This window comes from Bombus vosnesenskii, unplaced genomic scaffold (assembly GCF_011952255.1).
Source record: "Bombus vosnesenskii isolate JDL3184/JDL3185 unplaced genomic scaffold, Bvos_JDL3184-5_v1.1 scf7180000013444, whole genome shotgun sequence".
Lineage (NCBI taxonomy): Eukaryota > Metazoa > Arthropoda > Insecta > Hymenoptera > Apidae > Bombus > Bombus vosnesenskii.
In genome coordinates, this window is record NW_022883055.1 from 353,175 (window position 1) to 373,751 (window position 20,577).

Consider the following 20,577-nt stretch of genomic DNA (forward strand, 5'->3'; position numbering starts at 1 on the left):
TCTATCACAGTTTCACGTCAGTCGAATGATTTCGATGAAACAGCATGGAAAGTAAACTATTATTAACATTAAAATATTTTTGCCGTTTACGAATCTTGCTGAAATCGTCCACGAAAATTTTTATGTTTCCATAAAAAATGATACTTTACAAAGATTTCATTCATCTCGAAAGAGATTATTTGGCGAATGAGGGTTCGTTAGAAAGTTAACCGAACGAAATTTCGATGAATCACGCTATAAGCCAGCCGGCAAGAAATTAGGGCGCATGATTAAACAGTGGTGAAAATAACGGATCAAAACACCATCAATTTAGGAGTCAACGACAAGTCCGATGAGTCGATCACTCATGATTACCAGTCACAGAAACGATATATTATTATGCGTAACCATGATAGGGGTGGAAAAGTTTCGGCGACGATGCATCATGTACGAAACGTCCGCGTTATCGTTAATCATGATGCATTAGACACTGTTAATAATGATTTCTCATGTCGTCGCTCCGTTCGTTAAGCTTCACGGATAACGAAATATTTTTAGTAGTTTTCGGTTATTTGATAATCGATTAGTGAGAAAATTCACCGCATCGCGAATAATACGTTCTAACCGCTTTCGTTTAAGTGGAACTTATGAATTTCGTTACATTATAAAAATATGACACACGGATTAAAGAGTCAAAAAAAAATGTTGCCTTCGTGTAATCAACGGTAATAATAATTGTTAAACCTATTTGATATATCGTAATATCATAATCATATTTACATTTATGTACAACTAGTAATTTAGAAAGTGGAAAACGATATTTATCAGTATTTGTTAATTGGTACGCAAATTATTTGATATTACGCTTTAGAACGTGCAAACATAATTAATATACGCGTTAAAATAATTTATGAGTAATATAGCGGAGAGTATGTGCTAATTTTAAGAAGGATCGATAGCATATGTTACGTGTTTCCAAGGTATAAGACCACGTATGCTTTCTCTAGGTTACGCGATATATGTACACGTACACATTTACAGTATCGAAACATTTATTCATACGATACGTGGTATATGTATGAATATACATATAAGATTGCAGTTTTCAGTACTAACAGAAACGCCAAGAGACAATCATGTTCACTATATATCGAAACACGTCATATTTTACGAAAAAAAAAGAAAAAAGATACAATTAATTATCCTCACTCGTTTCGTTTCGATACGTTTTATGTCAATGGATAAAAAGCGTTGATTAAATCAACCTATTTCCAAGAAACTAATTATGCGAGAAATCATGATAGAAGTGGGAAATACAGGCTGAAACCAATTATAATAGGAACAGAGATAATCGTCGAGTAGATAAGAACGTTGTAAACAGAAAAAACAACGTATCTGTAATTATATCGATCGTTTTTCACCGGGACCTAGATATTAAACACAAGTTACGTGGCAAGTAACTTTGAACAGATACGAAGAAAGGCAGGACAAAGTTAATTAGTGCTTGCTTGTGTGGCAGAAAATATATGTCGAGCCTAAATCTTATTCTTCTTACCGTTCTCTTGGTAACGCAATATTTCTATTCCGAAATAGTAAAATCTTTTTTTGAACGGTTTTCATTTTTGCCCATTATACTTTTCCTCGCGATCGTCTTAAACGATATCTGCCAGAAATCTAATTTACAAAAATTAACTTACAACACGCACGCATCGATGCATCGTTGCCTATCTTGAAATCTTTGAAAATTCGAAGCCCGATGTTTTTTATTTTATTTTTCGAGTATCCAATAGAAAACGATTGACGACGTAAGTACGCGAGTCACTCTCTAAAGAAAGGGAACAGAGCTATGGATTAATTGAGCAAGAAAAATTCGTAGGGAGAGGAATGACGGCGATGTTCGACTATAATCACCCTTTCGCAAAGACCTCCCCCGGCTGTTTGCAAAAGGGTCCTTGGTGTAAACAACGAGCGCGAGACAGGAGGCCGCGACAAAATACGGTGGACGTAGGAAGTAGGTCGTTGGGACGAGCAACTTTTCCTTTCTCCTTGCAAGGGATATGTGCGCGGTTTAGTATTCGTACAACTCCTTGTAACAACGGGGATGTCGCTTTACGTTCAGAACAAATTTAGAAACCGCAGCATTGGGGAATGGTCACAAACAATATCGCGTTGGAATGTCATCGTCCTCTGTCACTGCAATAAGCGCGTATGGTGTTTCATTTTATCGCATAAATGGATGACCTACAGAGGGTGGTTGAATTGTAGCAACTAAAAGTATAAAACCGAGAAAATCCAAGGTAGTCGGTGGAATTTTTTAAGGAAATGTCTTTGCGAGAAAGCGTCGGTAACCTTTAAGTTGTCGTTTCCAGGATTCCTGCACTGTTTTTCCAACGATAATGGAAAAACCGCAATGAGGTAGGTTTAATTGTCCTACATTTGTAAATAGGATTTTTAAACTTCTAGAATAAACTTCTCCCACCCACAACCCACAATCACCCGCACTCACAACCTAGCTGCATTGCTAACGAATTTCTGCGCGTTTTAAAGATAACGCAGGAAATATTTAAAAATACATGCAAGAAACCAACTTAGTATCTGTGCAAACACAGAGCAACGAGTATAAATGGACAAACAATGTACCACTTAGATCATAAGTTGCTCGATATTTGCTGTTCGTCAAAATTTTGTGCAAAATCCAAAAACTCCTATGCGTTTAAAATGATCGATAAGACGAAGAATTCCAAGTAAAATGAAATTCTCTGTGTTGTAGCGTTAATAAGCATCGACATAATTTTCCAGTTGGAAACTTTATCTACGAAACAACGTAAATATCGCAGATTAGGTTGGTAGTTGCCTGGCGCGCGCGCCCGCGCGATATCGATCCGTTTCTGGTTTCCGTTTAATATCATTCGCATATACGCAGCGTGAGCACGGGAAGCCCATGCAGACGCGTCAGTTATTCGATTTTATGTAGCCACGATGACGATGACAACGGCGATAGCGATGGTACTAGGAATGCGTTACGAGTCATATTACTGCGCTCCTAGACTGAGCACTGAGCATTCATCAGCGGTTGTGTTACTTCGCGGTCGCTTTATAGATCTAACAAATTGCGCTAATACGAATGTCTCACGCTCACTTCTGTCTCTTCTCTTTGTCGAGTTGTTCCGCATCGCGATACCACGTGCTCGTTCCTCAAAGAATTACCGTCGACAGGTTACTATAGACCCGTTAAAAGCGTTTTCATTGACCAGTTAACCGCGTAGAAACTCACGAATTAACGAACGAAGCAACAATTCCATTAAGCGCCTAAATAAATTCGCACGTGCGATCTTTTTGTTGCAGCGCAACGATACATTGTGATTCACGAAAGTATTCACTTAACACAGAATTCCTTTATGGATATATTACGTACATTGTACGAAACATCCTCAAATTTCCTTACCACTGTAGCGACACACGACTATCGTGATTATAATAGTGAAATTTGAAACCAACCCGAAATCCGAAATTGCATATAAAAGTTACGGGATATTTATTGCGAACATACACTTGGCGAAACATTGGTATACAGCGTGAATAGTAGTCTGAAACATACAACGAGATGGTCTCGCTAAATATCGTGGCTTATTATTTCGTAACTGGCACGTTCTCCGCACTTGATGTCACTTGATTACTTTTTTCAGGACGTATAATGTAGCGAATAATTGAATTCGAATACTTTGGTGATTTTTGCAAAGTTATTTTTAGATCTGTTTCAAATTTCACTAACATAAGCAATACAGCAACGACAGTCGTGTCTCGTTACAATGCTAATGAGATTTCAAAATGTTTTCTGTAATTTGTATATGTATATGTGAAACACTTCACCTTTCGATGGCAGAATTGTATTTTTGCCTCGTGGTTTGATTAATTTTTTAAATACGACGATTAATCCATATGGGCAAACACGCCCAGGTTAGATATCATGAAACTGTAAATTACCTAAAAATAATAATTAAGAAATAGTCGAAACAACAATGCAATTTATTAAAAACCTCCCTACATGAATGGAACGCTGTTGCACAATAGAGGCAGAATTTAAATTAAAACACAAACACTTTACTACGTGTACGAGTATAAAAATGAATTGTTGAAAGAAGAAATAAAGAACGAGTAATAATCTAATTTGCGTTGCTGGACCAGGACAAAACAATTAGCACAGACGTTCGTTTGAAACAGTTGTGAAGCTTAAGCGAAGAATTAATTAAATAACAAGCAGCTTTCGTTGCGACCCAATAATTTTAGATTATATCTCAAACAACAAAGACGTTTTAAATCATCATCGTGTTCTCTGTGCATTGCAAGAATTATCAAAACAGAAATATTAATACAAAACAAGATATTTAAAAAAAAACAACTATACTATTACGTAAAACAAAACAAAAATTTGTTTAAATACTATAAATATAAATAAAAAGCACTCTGCTATCAATCGAAAGGCATTCGCCTCAAACGTTGCTGGCTAATGTCTATTTTTCTTATCCTCTCGAACGAATCATCCAGTAGAGTCCCTCTGCGAAATCGCAATAAACTTTCCAAAGTCTTTGCTCATTCTGTCTCTTTCTCTCTAAATCTCACCACAAAATCTTCGATTATGAACCAACAACACTTTCGTGGGCCAGCAGCCAAGCCGCGTTCTCATTTCTCAAGTGTTGGACGTGCCGTCTCGATCGTGGCAGGAAAAGCTGCTAGAGCCTGTTACACCACCGTATCCTCTCAACATTCACCCTCTGCAGCCCTCACGTACACGCATGTACGAGACACACGTGCTAGATACAAGGCAGAGTGTCAGCTCAAAAAGAAAAAGGATCACTCGAGCGTGTTGGATGTTATTGTCGTTGCCAGTATAAGTAGCAATACGAAAGAAACGAGAAAACACGTGGGGGAAAAGCGGGCAAACGAGCAGGAGGGATCATCGCTGGCACATGCAGCACGCGACGACGATACAATTTGGAGCTTTGCACCAGAGACATGTGACAATATCACGACTACGTGGTACGTGCTCGGTGTGGAGGACACCGCACAACGCTTATATGCCTCCCTTGCGACCATCACGGAACGTGGTTCAACTCCCACACGGACAGCCGTACACATCCGTAAATAGGGAACCTGTGGAAGAAGTCGATAGTGGAACGAGCAAAGAAGATGGTCCGAGGTTACAGATAGGCGCGTATTTTCTACGATCTTTCGCATTTGGATTTGTCGGATTTGTCAGATTTCTTAGGCGGTATCGTTCCAGATACTTAGTTTAGTCTTTTTCTGCCAGATTACCGACGACGAGCCTCGAGTTTCATTGTTTCTCCTTATTTTCTGCCAGAATATTTCCTATACTTTTCTTTTCTTTCCATTTTTTTTTTCACTTGAAGTACGTATATGTATGTTGTTTCATTTTTATTCGTTTCATACCAGATTAATTTAACCTTCCATTTATAGCTGCTATACTCTTTTTTGAGTGATTAATTTCAAAAGTGCAGGTTTCGCGTTTGACGCGGAATTCTACTTATCTCTGAGAAAACAACGATAACGATAAAAAACTAATCCTCGATTACATAGAGCAAGCTTTCGAATCAATTTCGCAAATAAACGTAATCGTAAAGTACAAGTTGGCCATTATATATCCATGGTATGTATACGGAGTTCGGTAGAAACGAATACACGTTTGAAAAATGATTCTATAGGCTTTTCCCTTCCCAGATTGCTTTCCTTGCGTCAGTAATAGAAGTTTCTAGCGTCGAAACGTATATATCGATAAGATAACGCGGTGAGTAAATACGATCTAAAAATCTTAAAGTATCGTGAGTATAAAATAGAATTATTATTACTATAAAAAATTAGAAACGGTTATCTCATAAATTAAATAAATTATCAGGAAATGGTGGTCATTTTTTTTTATAAATCGAACGTTTCCGTCGATTTTGCTTATCTACGATCAATTAAAAATGAATGGGACATGATTTTGCAAAAGCATACGCATATACATATCTCATACATACATACATTAAATACTGTTTTAACGTTAGCATCGTATTTCTCACAAATGCGTTCCTTTAACGTAATTCCTTCATAACTCATTTCTGCATTTTCATGACACAGTAAATGGTACTTTGTCTTTCGTTTTATGCTCTTTTAAGCCTTTCCATAAAATTCCCAAGCAATTGGGGCAGCCACTTAATTAGACTAGTGATCTGCGTGCTCTCAACCCGTCTTAATCAACTAAAATAGACCATAGTTTAAAGGATCAAAATGAAAAATTCTACGTTACGACGCTTAGCTCAAAACCTACGCTTAAACCATTAAGGACTAACGTTACGTTAGCGCAATATTTCATTTATAACTTTTTCGTTACACAATTCATTACCGACTATTATTTTTTTAATATTGTTTTCATAAGAAAGGACTTCAAAGAGAATTTCAATTCGTTTCGAAGACGATAAAAAATTATTTGAAGCGCGACTCTAGCTAATTAAAACAAAAATATTACACGATTATCCGAAAGGAACGTTGGAAATCTACAACAAACACAATTTTCTCAACTTGCAGAGTGGCAACGCTACTTCACGGACAAATAAAGATTCTTATCGATATGACTCCAGACTCGTCACGATGCGATAAACTCGACTTGCGAAGACGCTGTTCGTGTTAACAAATATTTACGTAATTCACGAGACGGGACGGAACTATGGTTACACCAGCGCAATTTCGTCTCAACTACAACGAAAAGATAGAAATCCGTACTTGTCGACAAGTGGAAATTAATTTCGGTGTAGTTTCCCGATACGAGTAAAGCATTCGAATCTAGATAGGAGAACCCTCGCACGACCTTTAGGGTCCTTTAGTGACCCTTTTGTTAAGCGAATTCCTCCCCGGAGCCGTACATATCACTTAACCCTTGCATCTATCGAGCTCCCTACACGCGTTAAACGCCTCTTTGCAGAACTTATGCGCTCGATCCAAGCAACTCGCCACAGACCACCAACGCTGCCTAACACTTCCCATAATTAACTACTCGTTGCGGCTGTATCTTATTATTCTATGAGCAGCCGAGCTAGCGCAAGTTCCGAGCCCGGCTGCTATTAAGCATTAAGCAAGATTTACGTGACGACTTAATACAACGTCTTCGCGTAACCCGTAATCGAACGTGATCCAGTGTATCGTGGCTGGTGTGTGTTTGCTAGTGCGATTACTAACCAACTTGCCTGATTTTTTATGTTAAATTCTTAACGCGATAGAATTTCAATTATTCGAATATTATGGCGCGAAAATGGATTCGATACGCGCGAAACTGTCGATGGTTCGCATGTTACAAAACGCATTAACTATGTCAAAAAATGGAAAAATATCGCATTCGTTTAGGGGTCTAATATGAGGGAAATTTATTTTTTGTTGTTGCGATTTTTGTTGAGACTTTGACTACGACTGCTTTTAAATTATCTTTCCTTTTCTTTTTTGGTACATTGAGTAGACTATTTAAGTTGGTGCTCTCCTTTCTACGAATGAAACAAATAATTATGCGTTGTAAAAATTTGGAGAATGATAATAGTACGGTTGCGAAAGTTCTTAGATAATTTTATTTCGATAGTATCGATGAAAAGAGTATTTTAAACGCGAAATAATAATTTTTTTATAACAAGCATCAGGTACAAGTATATGCCAGCAAATTTAAACTGTTAGTTAATTTATACATCTGATTATTTCAATTCATGGCTATGATAATTGTAGCGTGACAAAAATCTGTTCCCAAATTATATAACGGCAGGAAAACCGTTGCACGGAAAAACTGAATGATTTTAATCCTTTAACGATGCTGTACATAAAACACCTAACACCCACAACACGTTTCAGAAATTCGGAAATCCGGAAAATGCGACCGAAAAGAGGGCGAAAGTCTCGGATCGCGAGACGACTTAATTTCATCGTGCGCTACCGGCAGAATCCTTCCGCCCGCGAACAACTGAATTCCCTCAGAATTCTCCGAGTCCTTGGACCAGGAATTCCGCCCTTCGAATATCGCATTTTATGTTAGCCGGGTGCATATTTTAGAAGCATTTACTCCGCGAGGGCTGGATAAGAGAGATCTTTGTACAAAGGTGAGAACAGGCGCAAAGAGGGTCGAAAGAGAGACGGAGATTCGCTCGTGGAGAACGATGCCGGGACTATGCTCTTGCCCTCTCTCGTATCCAGGAATGTCGCCGAGTTATTTTAGGCTTCTATTCCCTTCTCCGCGAACGCTATTCGCGCGAGCCACGTTTACGCGACGTAACGAAATAACGAAGAAGGGCACGCCGACGTATCGGGTCCCGCGCCTGCTCGCTGTACCCTTACGCCTGACAACCAAAGAAACACTCTTCTCAACTTTGCACCTTTTGCACGGTTCTTTCGCGACGACTCGACGAATGATGTTTCGCAATGACGGAAGATGCGCATACTACTGTACGAGATAAACGGCATCCGCTCTTACCGTCGCGTTTGACTGTAACGTGTATCTGTACAATGCTAACCTATCATTTGCTGAAACTACATTGTCACGTTCACAATTGTAATGATTAAGTTAAAACGATAAATTGAATCGATTGAATCGATATGATTCGAAAAAGAGGAATTGTTGAACTTAAAGATTGAAATATAAGACTCTGAGTTGGTCATATTTTACGATTATTCTCATTAAGGATTCGAGATTCCGAAGCATTTAAAAAATAAGATTACTTCTGTAAGGAAAATTTACGCTATTTGGAAATTGAATCTTTTAACGTTACAATTTTTTTCTCGAATCAGCTTTATTACTCGAGTAAAAGAAGTATACATATTAATTAATAAGTATTATTAATATGGAATCTATTCGTTTATTTATTTGTGCGACTTAAAGCATGAAAACAGTCAGAAGAAAGATCGCTTAATTAATTTAAGAAACACCGCTCCAATTTACAGAATCTACGTAACGCATCGTCGCAGCTGCTATTATTCACTTGGCTTTTTCTCAAGGAGGAGGCCACTCGCATCGTGTATTCCCGGAGGACAACCTTTCCATTAAGCGAAGTATCTTACTCTCTGCTTTTGCAAATAACACGATGATGGAAAAAAGTAGCGGGTGTAGACGGGAAGTGGCCCGTAACGAGCATTAAATTGCATTTTCATTGTTATCGCGACATTGCTCGCCGTAATTTAACTAGCACGGCACCATGAGTTTTGATTTTCTTATCTTGTTTATCGAATAAGCTCAACTACTCGAACCTCTTGTTTTTCGCATGCAATTACATCGTACAAGAAATAAAGCTGGTATTATCATATTTCTTCGTCTCTTTGCACGATCCATTACGCAATTCTGTCGTTCAAAAATCTACATTTCGTATTACGTTACAGTAGCGCGGTTGAATTATTAAAGATGAAAATACAACCTTTCTCAAGCTACGTTAAAATTATCGATATGATTTGTATATTCAATATAATAAGTTTCAAGAAAAATCCTCTCACATTTCAAGTATTCGAAATGTATGATAGAAAAAAATAAGATTCCATGTAATATTTCGGGATCGCGATAAAATATTTTCGACTTTTCCTTTCTCAAATTCCTTTACTTTTACACTTTTGCAACTTTTAACTTTTTAGCTCGAGAATTCGACAGAGTACATTCTGCTAAATTGTCTCCATACTCGCCAAGCGTTCTACGAAGTTCGAAAATTTTGTAGGATTGGGCAAGTTTGAAAAATTCATTTTCATAAAAGGTCGTTTCAAATAAATTGTCACTCTTCCATAAAGAACGAAATGACAGAAAAGTGATTTCGTGACTGTGTCACTCTCTTTACCCCACTTTTTCCCACCCAACCAATTAATTGTTTCCTATCGCGAGCGCATAGATACGTCTCTTTGATGCAGTTTCGTTCTCTCTGGCAAACTTGTTCCATTCAGAATTTTTCGTATCTTTTGCACCTAATTGTAACGTATAACTGGAAGATGACCCAAAAAAATGATTAGGGACAGGTGTATTTATAACGAACCATTCGACTCGCGTTAAAACTTCCAAATTGAATTGAAATTCAAGCGTATAAGAGATTCTTTCACCTAGATATAACGATTGAAAAATTAATACAACACACTCATTCCTACACATATGTGTATATTCGCTTATACTATATATACAATATGCATGTATAAAGAGAAAAAGTATCAAACTTACGTGTTTTCCTTTTGGTCGCCGTTGCTCGACTGTGACGACGGCGACGGCTGCTGCGCCTGTTGCTTCGAGTACGGATGATGATGATGCACGACGTTGTTGTTGTTGTTGTTGTTGTTGTGCATGTGCACTTTGTTTGCGTTGCTGTCGGTTGGCGAGCCCGGCGAGATCTTACCCGCCAGAGCATTCAAAGATTGAAGCATTTTCATAGGAATCCTCCTTGCGACCGGTTCTCGGTGCCTCCCTCCCTCAGCCTCGTTTATCCTTGAGGAAGACAGGATTACTCGACGTTTCCGGTTTGAAGGTATCAACCCTCAAACACTAACTACTACACACGTACGAATCAACCACCGGATTATGGATATACAAACGGAACTTTCATCAAGAAAACACACTTTTTCTACTCCTCTTTTTCTTTATTCGAACAATTCCACCGAATCATCAATTGTACGGTCACGAATTATTTCTCTTTTTTTCTTTTTTTTTTTTTTTTTGAATATTAGACACAGAAAGCATACACTGTTCACGAGATACGGTTGCACTGATACAGACACCAATCTGTCTCTAGGGAAATCTGTTCAATGTTACTACTGCAGACTTTTGGCGTAACTTTGGCGACGTTTAACGTTCGATACGAAGCTGTCGAATAATCCCAGCTATCGACCACGCGGACCCTCGATTGGCTATACGAACAGAAATAAAAACAGAAAGTAGTTATATTATTCGAACGTTTTGCTTCGAAATGAGTAATCGCGCCACGTATATGTATTTTCAAAAGCATTGCTTCGTTTACGCAGGATGAATACGAAACTCTCACAGGTTTATCGTTTCGAAAAAGAAATACGTAAAATTTAACGATGGCATAATGATACGATTTAACGTTTATACAGATTTCTACGTTTACTCTACGGTTTCAAAATCACTTATGCCGCGGACAGAGTCATAGAGAATATTGTTAAGTCAGTACAAAAGTTTTATTCGTTTTGTCTTTCGTCACCGTCGAATTGGTGACCCAGATCTACGTTTGTTCAGATAATTGGAAAATTTCGATAGCAAACGACCTAAATGATAGACAAGTCTCTGAGAATCTAAATAAACTTTCACAATAATACACACATTCGTATTGATTGTGTGAAAATCGAACCATAAAGATAACTTTTGTTAACAAAGAACGTGTTATCGTTTTATCTAGACATTCGCCACGTTAAACGAGCAAGTACCGAAGTCTTCGTAGATCTTAAAACGAAATTTGAAATGTTACGAATATTTGTAATATCCAGCTTCAATTTATCCCACATGTACCTACGTATCTAAAAAGTCACGTTACTTTGAAACCTAATGGTTCTTCGACAGCAAGTAGGGCTACTGCACTGGCCTAACACTTTCATCGTCATAGACTAAATCACTTCACCTACAATTACTTCCACGCATATATATTTCGTTGCTAGGGATTTACAGACGCGAATACCTCATTTCGTTCCTAAGTAACTCGCAGCGAAGTGGTCATAAAGAAGGCCCATGTTTCTTCCAAAGGAGGATACCCTTTACGAAGATAACGTATCAGCGTGAAACCATCCACGAATCTAGGAAGAACACGGAGAAAACGAATAAAATTGGAGTAACGCAGACAGTTGGAACGCGTACGTGGGACACCTTTTGCGCGAAACGACCTTGCAACGAGTCAATTAAAAGTTTAAGTTTAATTAGAAACTCGGCTCGTATACAGGCCGCACCACCGCGAACCACCATAGAGTCACGACTCGATCTCCCTTAACGTGCTCTTCGTTCGCTATTTTCTACATCCTTCCAAGATCGCGACTTTCGCTTCGCTGCTCCTGTGAGTTGCCTCTGTCTTGGTTTCCAGCTCTGTTGCTTTCAGATACAGCTTTGTTCAATAGCACGGAATGTCTTCGAATGTAAAAACTTTCGACTAATTTGAAATGTGATAGGAAATATGATTTTCCGAGTAAAGAAATTAGACTAGATTTTCCGATTCTATGCTGTCAAAGCGATAATTTACAGTCGCGATTAACTTATAATTCAAAAGGACCAACAGCTTCCATTGAATCTTCCTCAAGATGAAATTTACCATTAAAAAAATCGCTATCGCTATCGCTCATACTTTGAAAGACACTCTATGTACGGGCTGCACTTTTATCTTGGTCTGGAAGCTCGGGTCAAGTCACCATAAGACGGACGTATTTACCGGAAGCAAAAGCGTTAAAAAATGGGACAGAGACAAGAAACTGCGATGTTGCCTGTTCGCTCGACGATCTGCAGCTTCTTCGGGGATTTTCGGGCGGCTCGAGTGTCCCTTTGTTTCGAACGTAGGTATCGTGCTCGAAGCTTCGCGTTCGAAGACGCTTGGGAAGCACCTAGGAAAGCTTCCGCCCGTTATTTACCGACAACACGATGAAACCGAACGAAACGACGCCCAAGCGTAATGAGCGCACTGGCAAGGAACGAAAAGCATCTGAACGAACGTCCAAGTCCGATTTCGCTTCAGTTACAGTAAACTGTATTCCAAGAAACGCTTAAAACGCTTTGACCAGTTGTTTGTTATCCGCTTTTATATATGGGTAAACGTAAGTGAGTCGAGGACGTTGAACGTCGTAATCTGGAGGAACGTCGGTAGCACAGGGTAGCAAGACGAATCGAAAAGAAGCGACGAAAAAGAAACATAATTCCAGGAAACGTGTTAAATTCTGAAGAGACTGATGCTTTTAGCGAAGAAAGTGATTATAAATAACTTTATTAATATAATATTGTCATAAAAGAGGATGGAAATGAAATCATGAAATACTATTTAAATTTTAACTAAATTCGACCAAATAAGATCTCCAGCGAATTGAAGTTCTGGTATCCGAAAGTCACGTATATTAGCGCCATATCGTGTCGAGAGGAATTTTTCGAAAGCTGATCCAATCACAGTAAAAATACACGGTCCAAAATTTCCAAACATCTCCACATTTCTATACAATTTCAAAAAAATCTAATAACCACGAATTCCCCATATTTTCTACCTTTCCGTTATATAGAAAACTTTAATTTAAAAAATTGTACAAACATTCAAGGTATAGAAGATAGTAAAGATAGCGATTCCTACAAAACACACAAACGGAAATCAACTGAATGTGCAACGTTATTCTAGAATTTCTGGATACTCATAGTAGACAAAGATAAAAGAACAAAAACTATTGCAGGTAAGATGTTCATCGTGTTCCTGAACACGAAGAAAGTCCGACTGAAGATTGGGGAGTGAAGATAGAGGCACAATTACCGGAACTGCCACCACTGTCAAGTGTCAAAGGGGTCACGAATAATTTAGTAGGCGAGCTGGGAACTGCGAAATCCTGGCAGGAGAGGAAGCGAGAAAGAGAGTGGCGAGAAGAAGAGTAGAGTAGAGCGGAGCGAAGCAGAGCAGAGCAGAGCAGAGCAGATGGAGCGGAGCGGAGCGGAGAAACGACGGTGAGAAGGGGGCGGGAGGGCACTAGTAACTCCCGCGGACTGAGAAAAGCGCACAGGAAAGAGAGCCTTGCTCTCTCGGGTTACACTCCAACGCTTTTGTCCTTCGCGCCGCTCGCTTTCTTCCTTCCGCCTTTTTCTCCTTCACCCTTTCTTTCTTTCTTACCCTGTCGATCTCTCGTTGCGTAGGCTCGACCGTTTTACTCTATTCCCATCTCCACATCCCTTTACCACTGACCACTTCGCGCGTTAAAACGTCAAATTAAAATCTCGAGACGTTTCGAGGACAAGACGATTAGAGAACAAGTCGGGAGAAAGAGCCGTTTCCGCGCGGCACTGATTCTACTTCATCCGTATACAAGATTGCCGTAACTTGTGGATAATAATCCAAAGGTGCAATGTAACACGTAAAAGCAATGACAAAGCTCCGTATGTCGCGTTCGTTTCATTTACGAGGTTAATATTATACGTTATCTTCTAATTTCTTTTATCGCTCGTAGATATCGAATCAGTCCCTTTATACGTCGTGTCCCGAAAACGTGTATCATCGATTTGCTAGAAGGATAACGGAATAAATAACAATGCCAGGAAATCTAATCGAAACAAAAAATTGAGAATGTAAAATTTCTCCTGGTAAATTCGAGATACACGCCGCTCTTCTAACAAACCGACGATATATCTTCGAACATCGAGCATCCTATCGTGTGATTTTCCCATACACGGATCCCAACCTGATTCCTCTTGGTCTATTTCAAGGTTGTCGTCGTTCTCAAGCACCCTCCGCCACCTGGTCGAGGTCCTCTGGCGTTTCCGTGGCTGCGTCTAATTCAACTGGAGGTCGGTCAACCGGATACGATAGCAGCGATGATACTCGTACGTAGAAGAGACGCGAACTCACGATATCGGTGTGAATTAAAGCGAACGGCGCTCTTGTCGACTCCACCTGAGCACTACGACTGACGACAAGAGCCGAGCAGCCGGCCATCGTATCTTCGGATAAGCCTTATCGGTGCCCAAAGACCCCACCCTTCGCCCATGGGCCGCATCCCTCACAAGCGCACGGCCGCGTTTTCACGTTCCAGCGTTTCTAACGTTTCAAGCCGGCTCACGGTACGCTTGCCCGCGTGTAAACTCGCTTAAGCGCCCCTACGAGCATTTACGCTCGACTTTCTTTCGTACTTTCACCGCGACACAGCTGCTGCCGCGGCTTTGCCACGCTTTAGTATCTCGCGGCTTTTCCTCTTTTCGTCTTCCACTCTGTTCCTCTTCTTTCCTTTCTTCCTTTCCTCTTTCTTTCTTCCGTTCCTCCCTCCCCGATGTTCACAAGTTACATAGGTTCATGTACGTTCGCCGATATACCGTGATATTAGCTACGGCGTTAAGCGAACTAATTGATCGACTAGAATATTCTTACGTGTCCTTCGATCGAGTCATGATGATTTTCTTGACGAGTAGAAAGCGTATGATGGAGATGGAAAGCTGCGTCGACCCTACGACGACGGAATGCCAAGTGTCATCTGCAACGAACGAGTGTTCTTAGTTTTCTGGGACGTCTTGAGGTATGGAGGGTTGGTCGTTCGTGTTCCATGCTAGCTTCTATGGTTGCAACGGGAATTGGAGGGCAATCGATGATCGGTACAAGCAGAAAACGGTGGTTTCCGGACGATGGTTCTGAGTGGGATTCAATTCGATTCGACTGGAAGGAAGCTATTGTAATTTGAAGGTTTGCGCATGGTTTTAGTATTTGGAATTATATATAAACGTTTGACGATGTTTAAAGAAGGACAACTATTTTAGAAACACGTTTTCGACTCGACGTGAAATAAAATCAAGAAGAAAGCGTTTCGAAAATATCACTGCGACATCGTAGGAATCCAGTAACAGGGACAGGGAATTCAGTTCAAAACCGGATGCGCATGGAAGGTGAGGCGTGTTTGCGAGTAAACACTTTTTCACTAGCAACACCAGACGACAAGGCAGAGCCACGGAATGGCTCTCCGAGATTAGATAACAGTTGGAACGTTTTGTACCGTCGACTTACTCAAGCGAGCAACATCCTCGAGACGCGACTAGGTCCACGGTTTCAGTAGATGAAACGGTATAAAAGATGTTCGACGTTTATGGCGTAAGCAAATGCTCAACGACGCGCACAATGGACATAAAGAAGCCGAGCGGTATTTAAAATTTAAATAAACGTGTTGACACATTCACGTCCACGTAAATTGCGAGTTTGTCGTTTACGAGTGAGAATAGAATAATTTGACGAGTTCGTTTCTTTTTTTCATTAAAAAATCACGCTTTGCTTCGACAGAAAAATAAAGATGTGTCTTAATCTTTTAACAAAAACTGACCTGTGTGATAGTTTCATGGACGGTTATATTACATCAGAACGGAAGAAATGAACAAATTTGTACTTAGTGGAAAAAGTATTTTTCGATCCACTGCGTATCAAAGTATTCGGTAAAACACGCGAGAAATAAGCATCAAATACAAAGCCTAACTCGATAATGGAAAAGAGTAGGTTTAGTTTCTCGTAGAAATAACAATGCAAACGGTGAGCTGGTATCGTTATTGCATAGCTAAGCACCAGCAGTTGTTTGCCGGCGCGGAACAGCCGTTTGCAACTCAACAAAGAGGTATTGTTCAGTCAAGGGATTCATCTAGCTCGACTGCTACCTTCTATTTACACGGCCTAACTCAACATTATGTCACAAACTTCACGCAGTTCCTCACGACGTCGAATTTCCTCCTTCAAAATTGACTTACAGTTTTGACACGCGTTACCTACTTATAGTATATCGAATTAGTGCGCAAAGGCTACATCGATTTTCAGCTTCGTGTTGACGTAAGACGTAAACGATTTCAAATGTTTCATACTGCGCTGTTTACGATTTTAGTTTGCTACCTTACTCGATCTTTACGAAATTAATTAAACACGACCGTATATTCAAGCTCTTATTTTAACATTCGATTTAAGTACACGCTAAATTTGTTTCAGATCAACGACTGCTTGGATATAATATGGTTCTACCTACATAAATTTGAACTTTCGGGATTAAAATCGATCGAGCCTCTGAACCTTCTAATTAATTATTCATTACGAAACAAATTTAACTTTGCGGTTAAAGTCAAGTTGAAGTAACAAAGAGCAGAGCGATGAATAATACTTTAGGAAAATAACTGGCAGAACGAATCACAAACTCAATGATTTACGAGCAGAAGATGGCTGCTTATCCAACGAACATATATTTCCATGACGATACAACAATTAATCATTAGCGTGCGTAAAATGAGATAGCAATAGTGACGTAAGTTTTTCAAGCTTGCTTTAACAACCTATGTTTAAGAAACGTTTAAACTCGGATCAATAAACGGCAAGCATCTTCGAGACAGAGTTTTGTCTAGCTCCCCAGCTATACGCTTGGAGGAGAGGCGAAGTCGCAAGAGAATTTCGAACTGGCGAACTTTGCCAAATGTATGGAGGATCGGCGAAAGCATTTTTGATCGAACCTTCAGGTCGCGATGTATTTTTAACCTTTTGTATCAATATTTCGCAGTTGTATTTGAAATTTATAACGTATACTGCTGGCAAAAGTTAGGAATCAATCGACGTTTAAGCGAAGGTAGGCAGAATGTTTCTCTTTACGTTCTGCGATAAATATATTTATCGATTGCCATATATTTATATATTTGATAATATGAACTTTAAAAAAGTGTAATAACAGATAGAAAAGAACGAATGATTGTAGAAATGCAAATAAACAATGTTATTTGGACGTTTCACGCTTTTACTTCTTACCATTGTTGAGTAATGAAATTCAAGCATGAGGTTTTCCAGATAAATGAATATACGGGCCCCAGTTGAAATGCTGTCATAAAATTTCTAGGTGTATTCTGGAGCTTAACATTAGCATAAAAGACTAGGTAAACAGAAATCCGCGCACCCCTTGTTCCCAGGATACGTGCACGTTTTAGTCTTACAAGAAGAGGATTCAGCAGCGGAGCTGCTATTTTAACCAGATTCTTTCCCTGGTGATTTTGGAGCAAAAACGTGTGCAACCTACATTCCAGCATTTATATAAATACGCGTTATCAACAGAGAAATTTGTCATTAACCTAATTTATTCAAATTAATTTATACGGGGTGGTTGGTAACTGGTGGTGGTACAAGCGAAAAGGGGGTGATTCTACGCGAAAAAAGAAGTCGAAAATATAGAATAAAAATTTCTCGTTCGAGGCTTTGTTCTCGAGAAAATCGACTTTGAATTTTCGCTCGGTACGCGTGCACTTTATCGCGTCTCGTTGTAACGGATCTCACTGTAGATCGTTGTCTCGATGGAAAAATTAAAAAAGAAATTTTTATTCTATATTTTCAACTTCTTTTTTCGCGTAGAATCACCCCCTTTCCGCTTGTACCACCAGTTACCAACCACCCTGTATATCATTAATTTGTTAATATTTATTAGCTTTGGTTTATCGTTAAGTAAATTAGAAACACCTAGGATAGGCGAAATTGAAAATGTTAATTCAGATACTGAATTATAAATTTCCGAATTAATCATTCAATTATGAAATATTTCAGCAAAAATGTTGAAGAATTAACTTAGAAATAATATCGGTCTAAAAAAAGTTTCGCCGTCGTGGTTAAAATTTCAAAGAAAATGATATTAAAAAATTCTGAGATCTTGGAAAAATACCGCCGAAAAAATACAAGGAAGAACTCTATATTTACGTACACGAACGACTTTGTATGCATCATATCGGATGCTCGCAGTGTTGCACGCAAATGGAAAGTCACAAGAACGTCATTAGCATTGCAAATGGTCAAGGGCGCTATGGCAGCGTTACATTTCTTACACAGACGCAATTGGAACGCGTATTAAATGTGGAACACTCGTTTTCTAGATTATCAAAACATGAAATCGCTTCTTAGAATTTAAGAAACCGATTCGAAAACCGCAATCGTAATGTCATCTGTGAAAATGAAAATACGGAAAATCGACGATGAAATAAAATCTGTCTACGTCGACCTTCGCTTTAATATTTCGATACTTCGGGATGAATCGGACAGCAAACGGGGAAAATGGACGATCGTAGCGTATATTTAAGTAAATAATGACGCTGGCGACGTTCGAGTACCATTGGAAAGGTACAAAACGTGATCAGTCTGATGAGTGTAGCCGCGAAAGGTTTGTCGATACAATACTAATTACGAGATGAGCTATAATCGAAACGCCACACAACCATCTAGCCAGTGCAGCGTGGTTGAAAGGCCCCCTTTAACGTGGCTGCAGGTGCGCCGCGTCATTCATCGGCTCGATATACGCAGCCGTTATTAGCAAAATTGCGTGAGCTAATTGGCTAATTAGTGATTAGGAACGTTAGCGCTGCCAACTCGTTCTGATGTGTTGATGAATTACTGTTTTCGGTCTGCTACAGGCGTACAATTATACCAGGCCAAGCTAAACTCTCTTTTCCTCCTTATCAGTGACCACCGTAAACGGCAAAATACGTTTTCATTGATACAAGTCATTCGATGCTTACTAGCGAAATTTGGTTACTGTGGTTGGTTAATGATGCGATCGGAAAGGTACCTACAGGTACAAGCGCGACCTATTATTTATTCTATAACATAAAGAAATTGATAATTTAGAGGCTATAGTACACTCGATGTCATATCACACGCGTTAGCCTTTTGAACATCTTCGGAACAATAACTACTCCAAAGGTCCTTGAAACAAGCAAGCAAACCAACGACGTATTTAGCAAAGAGCACGAGATATATATTTCACGAATTTCAAGCAAAAAATAAAAATAACGAAGGAAAGAGGGCAAACGAATATTGCAAAATAATTCGAATAATTCTCGTCTCATTAGCGGCAGGATTCGTAAGTGATTACAAATCCAAATAAACGTGGCGCACGCGATCATGCAAACGCACGTTCCATTGCGGGGCTTTGCTAATGTATTACTACATTATTCGGTTGATACCAGGCTGATCATTGGAACGACCATCGCCAGAGGGTATAAAGCTTGAACACATTCCATGATATCGTGGCGGAAAATGCTGGAAAAACGAGCGAGCTGTGTTGGCTGCTGGCTAATTCCGTGACAATTCGATATATTTTTACCGGATAAACGCCGGTGCTTACATCGAAAAACGATTGGTAACGAACGACGAGTCTGCTATCCAGCCAACACTAATTAATTACTGATTAACGTTGAAAACCGGGCTCGTACTGCCTGGGATATTGATGGATTGCCATTTCCGGGCTATTTCACCCGTGCATTATATCCGCATCGCGTTTCCAACGGGCAATGCTGCTCGATTAGCATCCACCGAAAATCTGAAAACCGCTTCGGCCTAAATTACATCTGCGCGTTAGTGAGCTAAGAAATGGATTTAATATCCTCTGTACCCTTTCTATAATTTACGTGCTTATTTTTTTAAATATATAAAAGTCTAAAAAGGATCAAATCGATATCACACGCATACCGTGAAAGTACGTGCCAATTCGAATCTGATTTTAACAAGTATAGGATACGCGTTTCTTCACATCGCAATTTCCAACCATTGATTTGTATCTTTTTGAGTAAAAATATTTAACAAAAACGTTAAAAACACAAAATCTAAAATAAATTCAACAAATCCCTCCTTTGAAAATACTTTACGATATTACAATGCAAAGTAGTTCTACACCAGCGTTCCATTTTAAATCAAGGTTTATATAGATGACATATGTTCTCGGTATTTTTATGACAGACTAATTATAGTTGGGCTTTCATGCAATAACAAGAAGTAATAGCTGGAACTGTGGACCGAATGCATTGAAAATTCCGTGACAAAGGAGACGCTAAAGCTCTCGCATAGTAAAAGTCTAAAATAACAATGAGGCCAGGGAAAACGTTTACGAGAACAATAA

The 20,577-nt window shown here is 39.3% G+C and overlaps 1 protein-coding gene across 20 annotated transcripts in view; it reads right to left on the minus strand.

Moving 5' to 3' along the window:
- The window catches only part of LOC117238212 (CUGBP Elav-like family member 2), a 353,266-nt gene that overhangs the window by 285,843 nt on the left and 46,846 nt on the right, over positions 1 to 20,577 (minus strand). For 19 of the 20 annotated variants that reach the window (XM_033502919.1, XM_033502935.1, XM_033502926.1 and 16 more), the window contains 2 exons: positions 14,386 to 15,171; positions 10,193 to 10,872 (listed from right to left, as the gene is read on the minus strand). In XM_033502919.1, the coding sequence (XP_033358810.1) occupies positions 10,193 to 10,398 (206 nt within the window). In that variant the 5' untranslated portion in view covers positions 10,399 to 10,872; positions 14,386 to 15,171. The remainder of the gene's footprint in view (positions 1 to 10,192; positions 10,873 to 14,385; positions 15,172 to 20,577) is intronic. The other variant, XM_033502921.1, reaches the window with a different exon arrangement.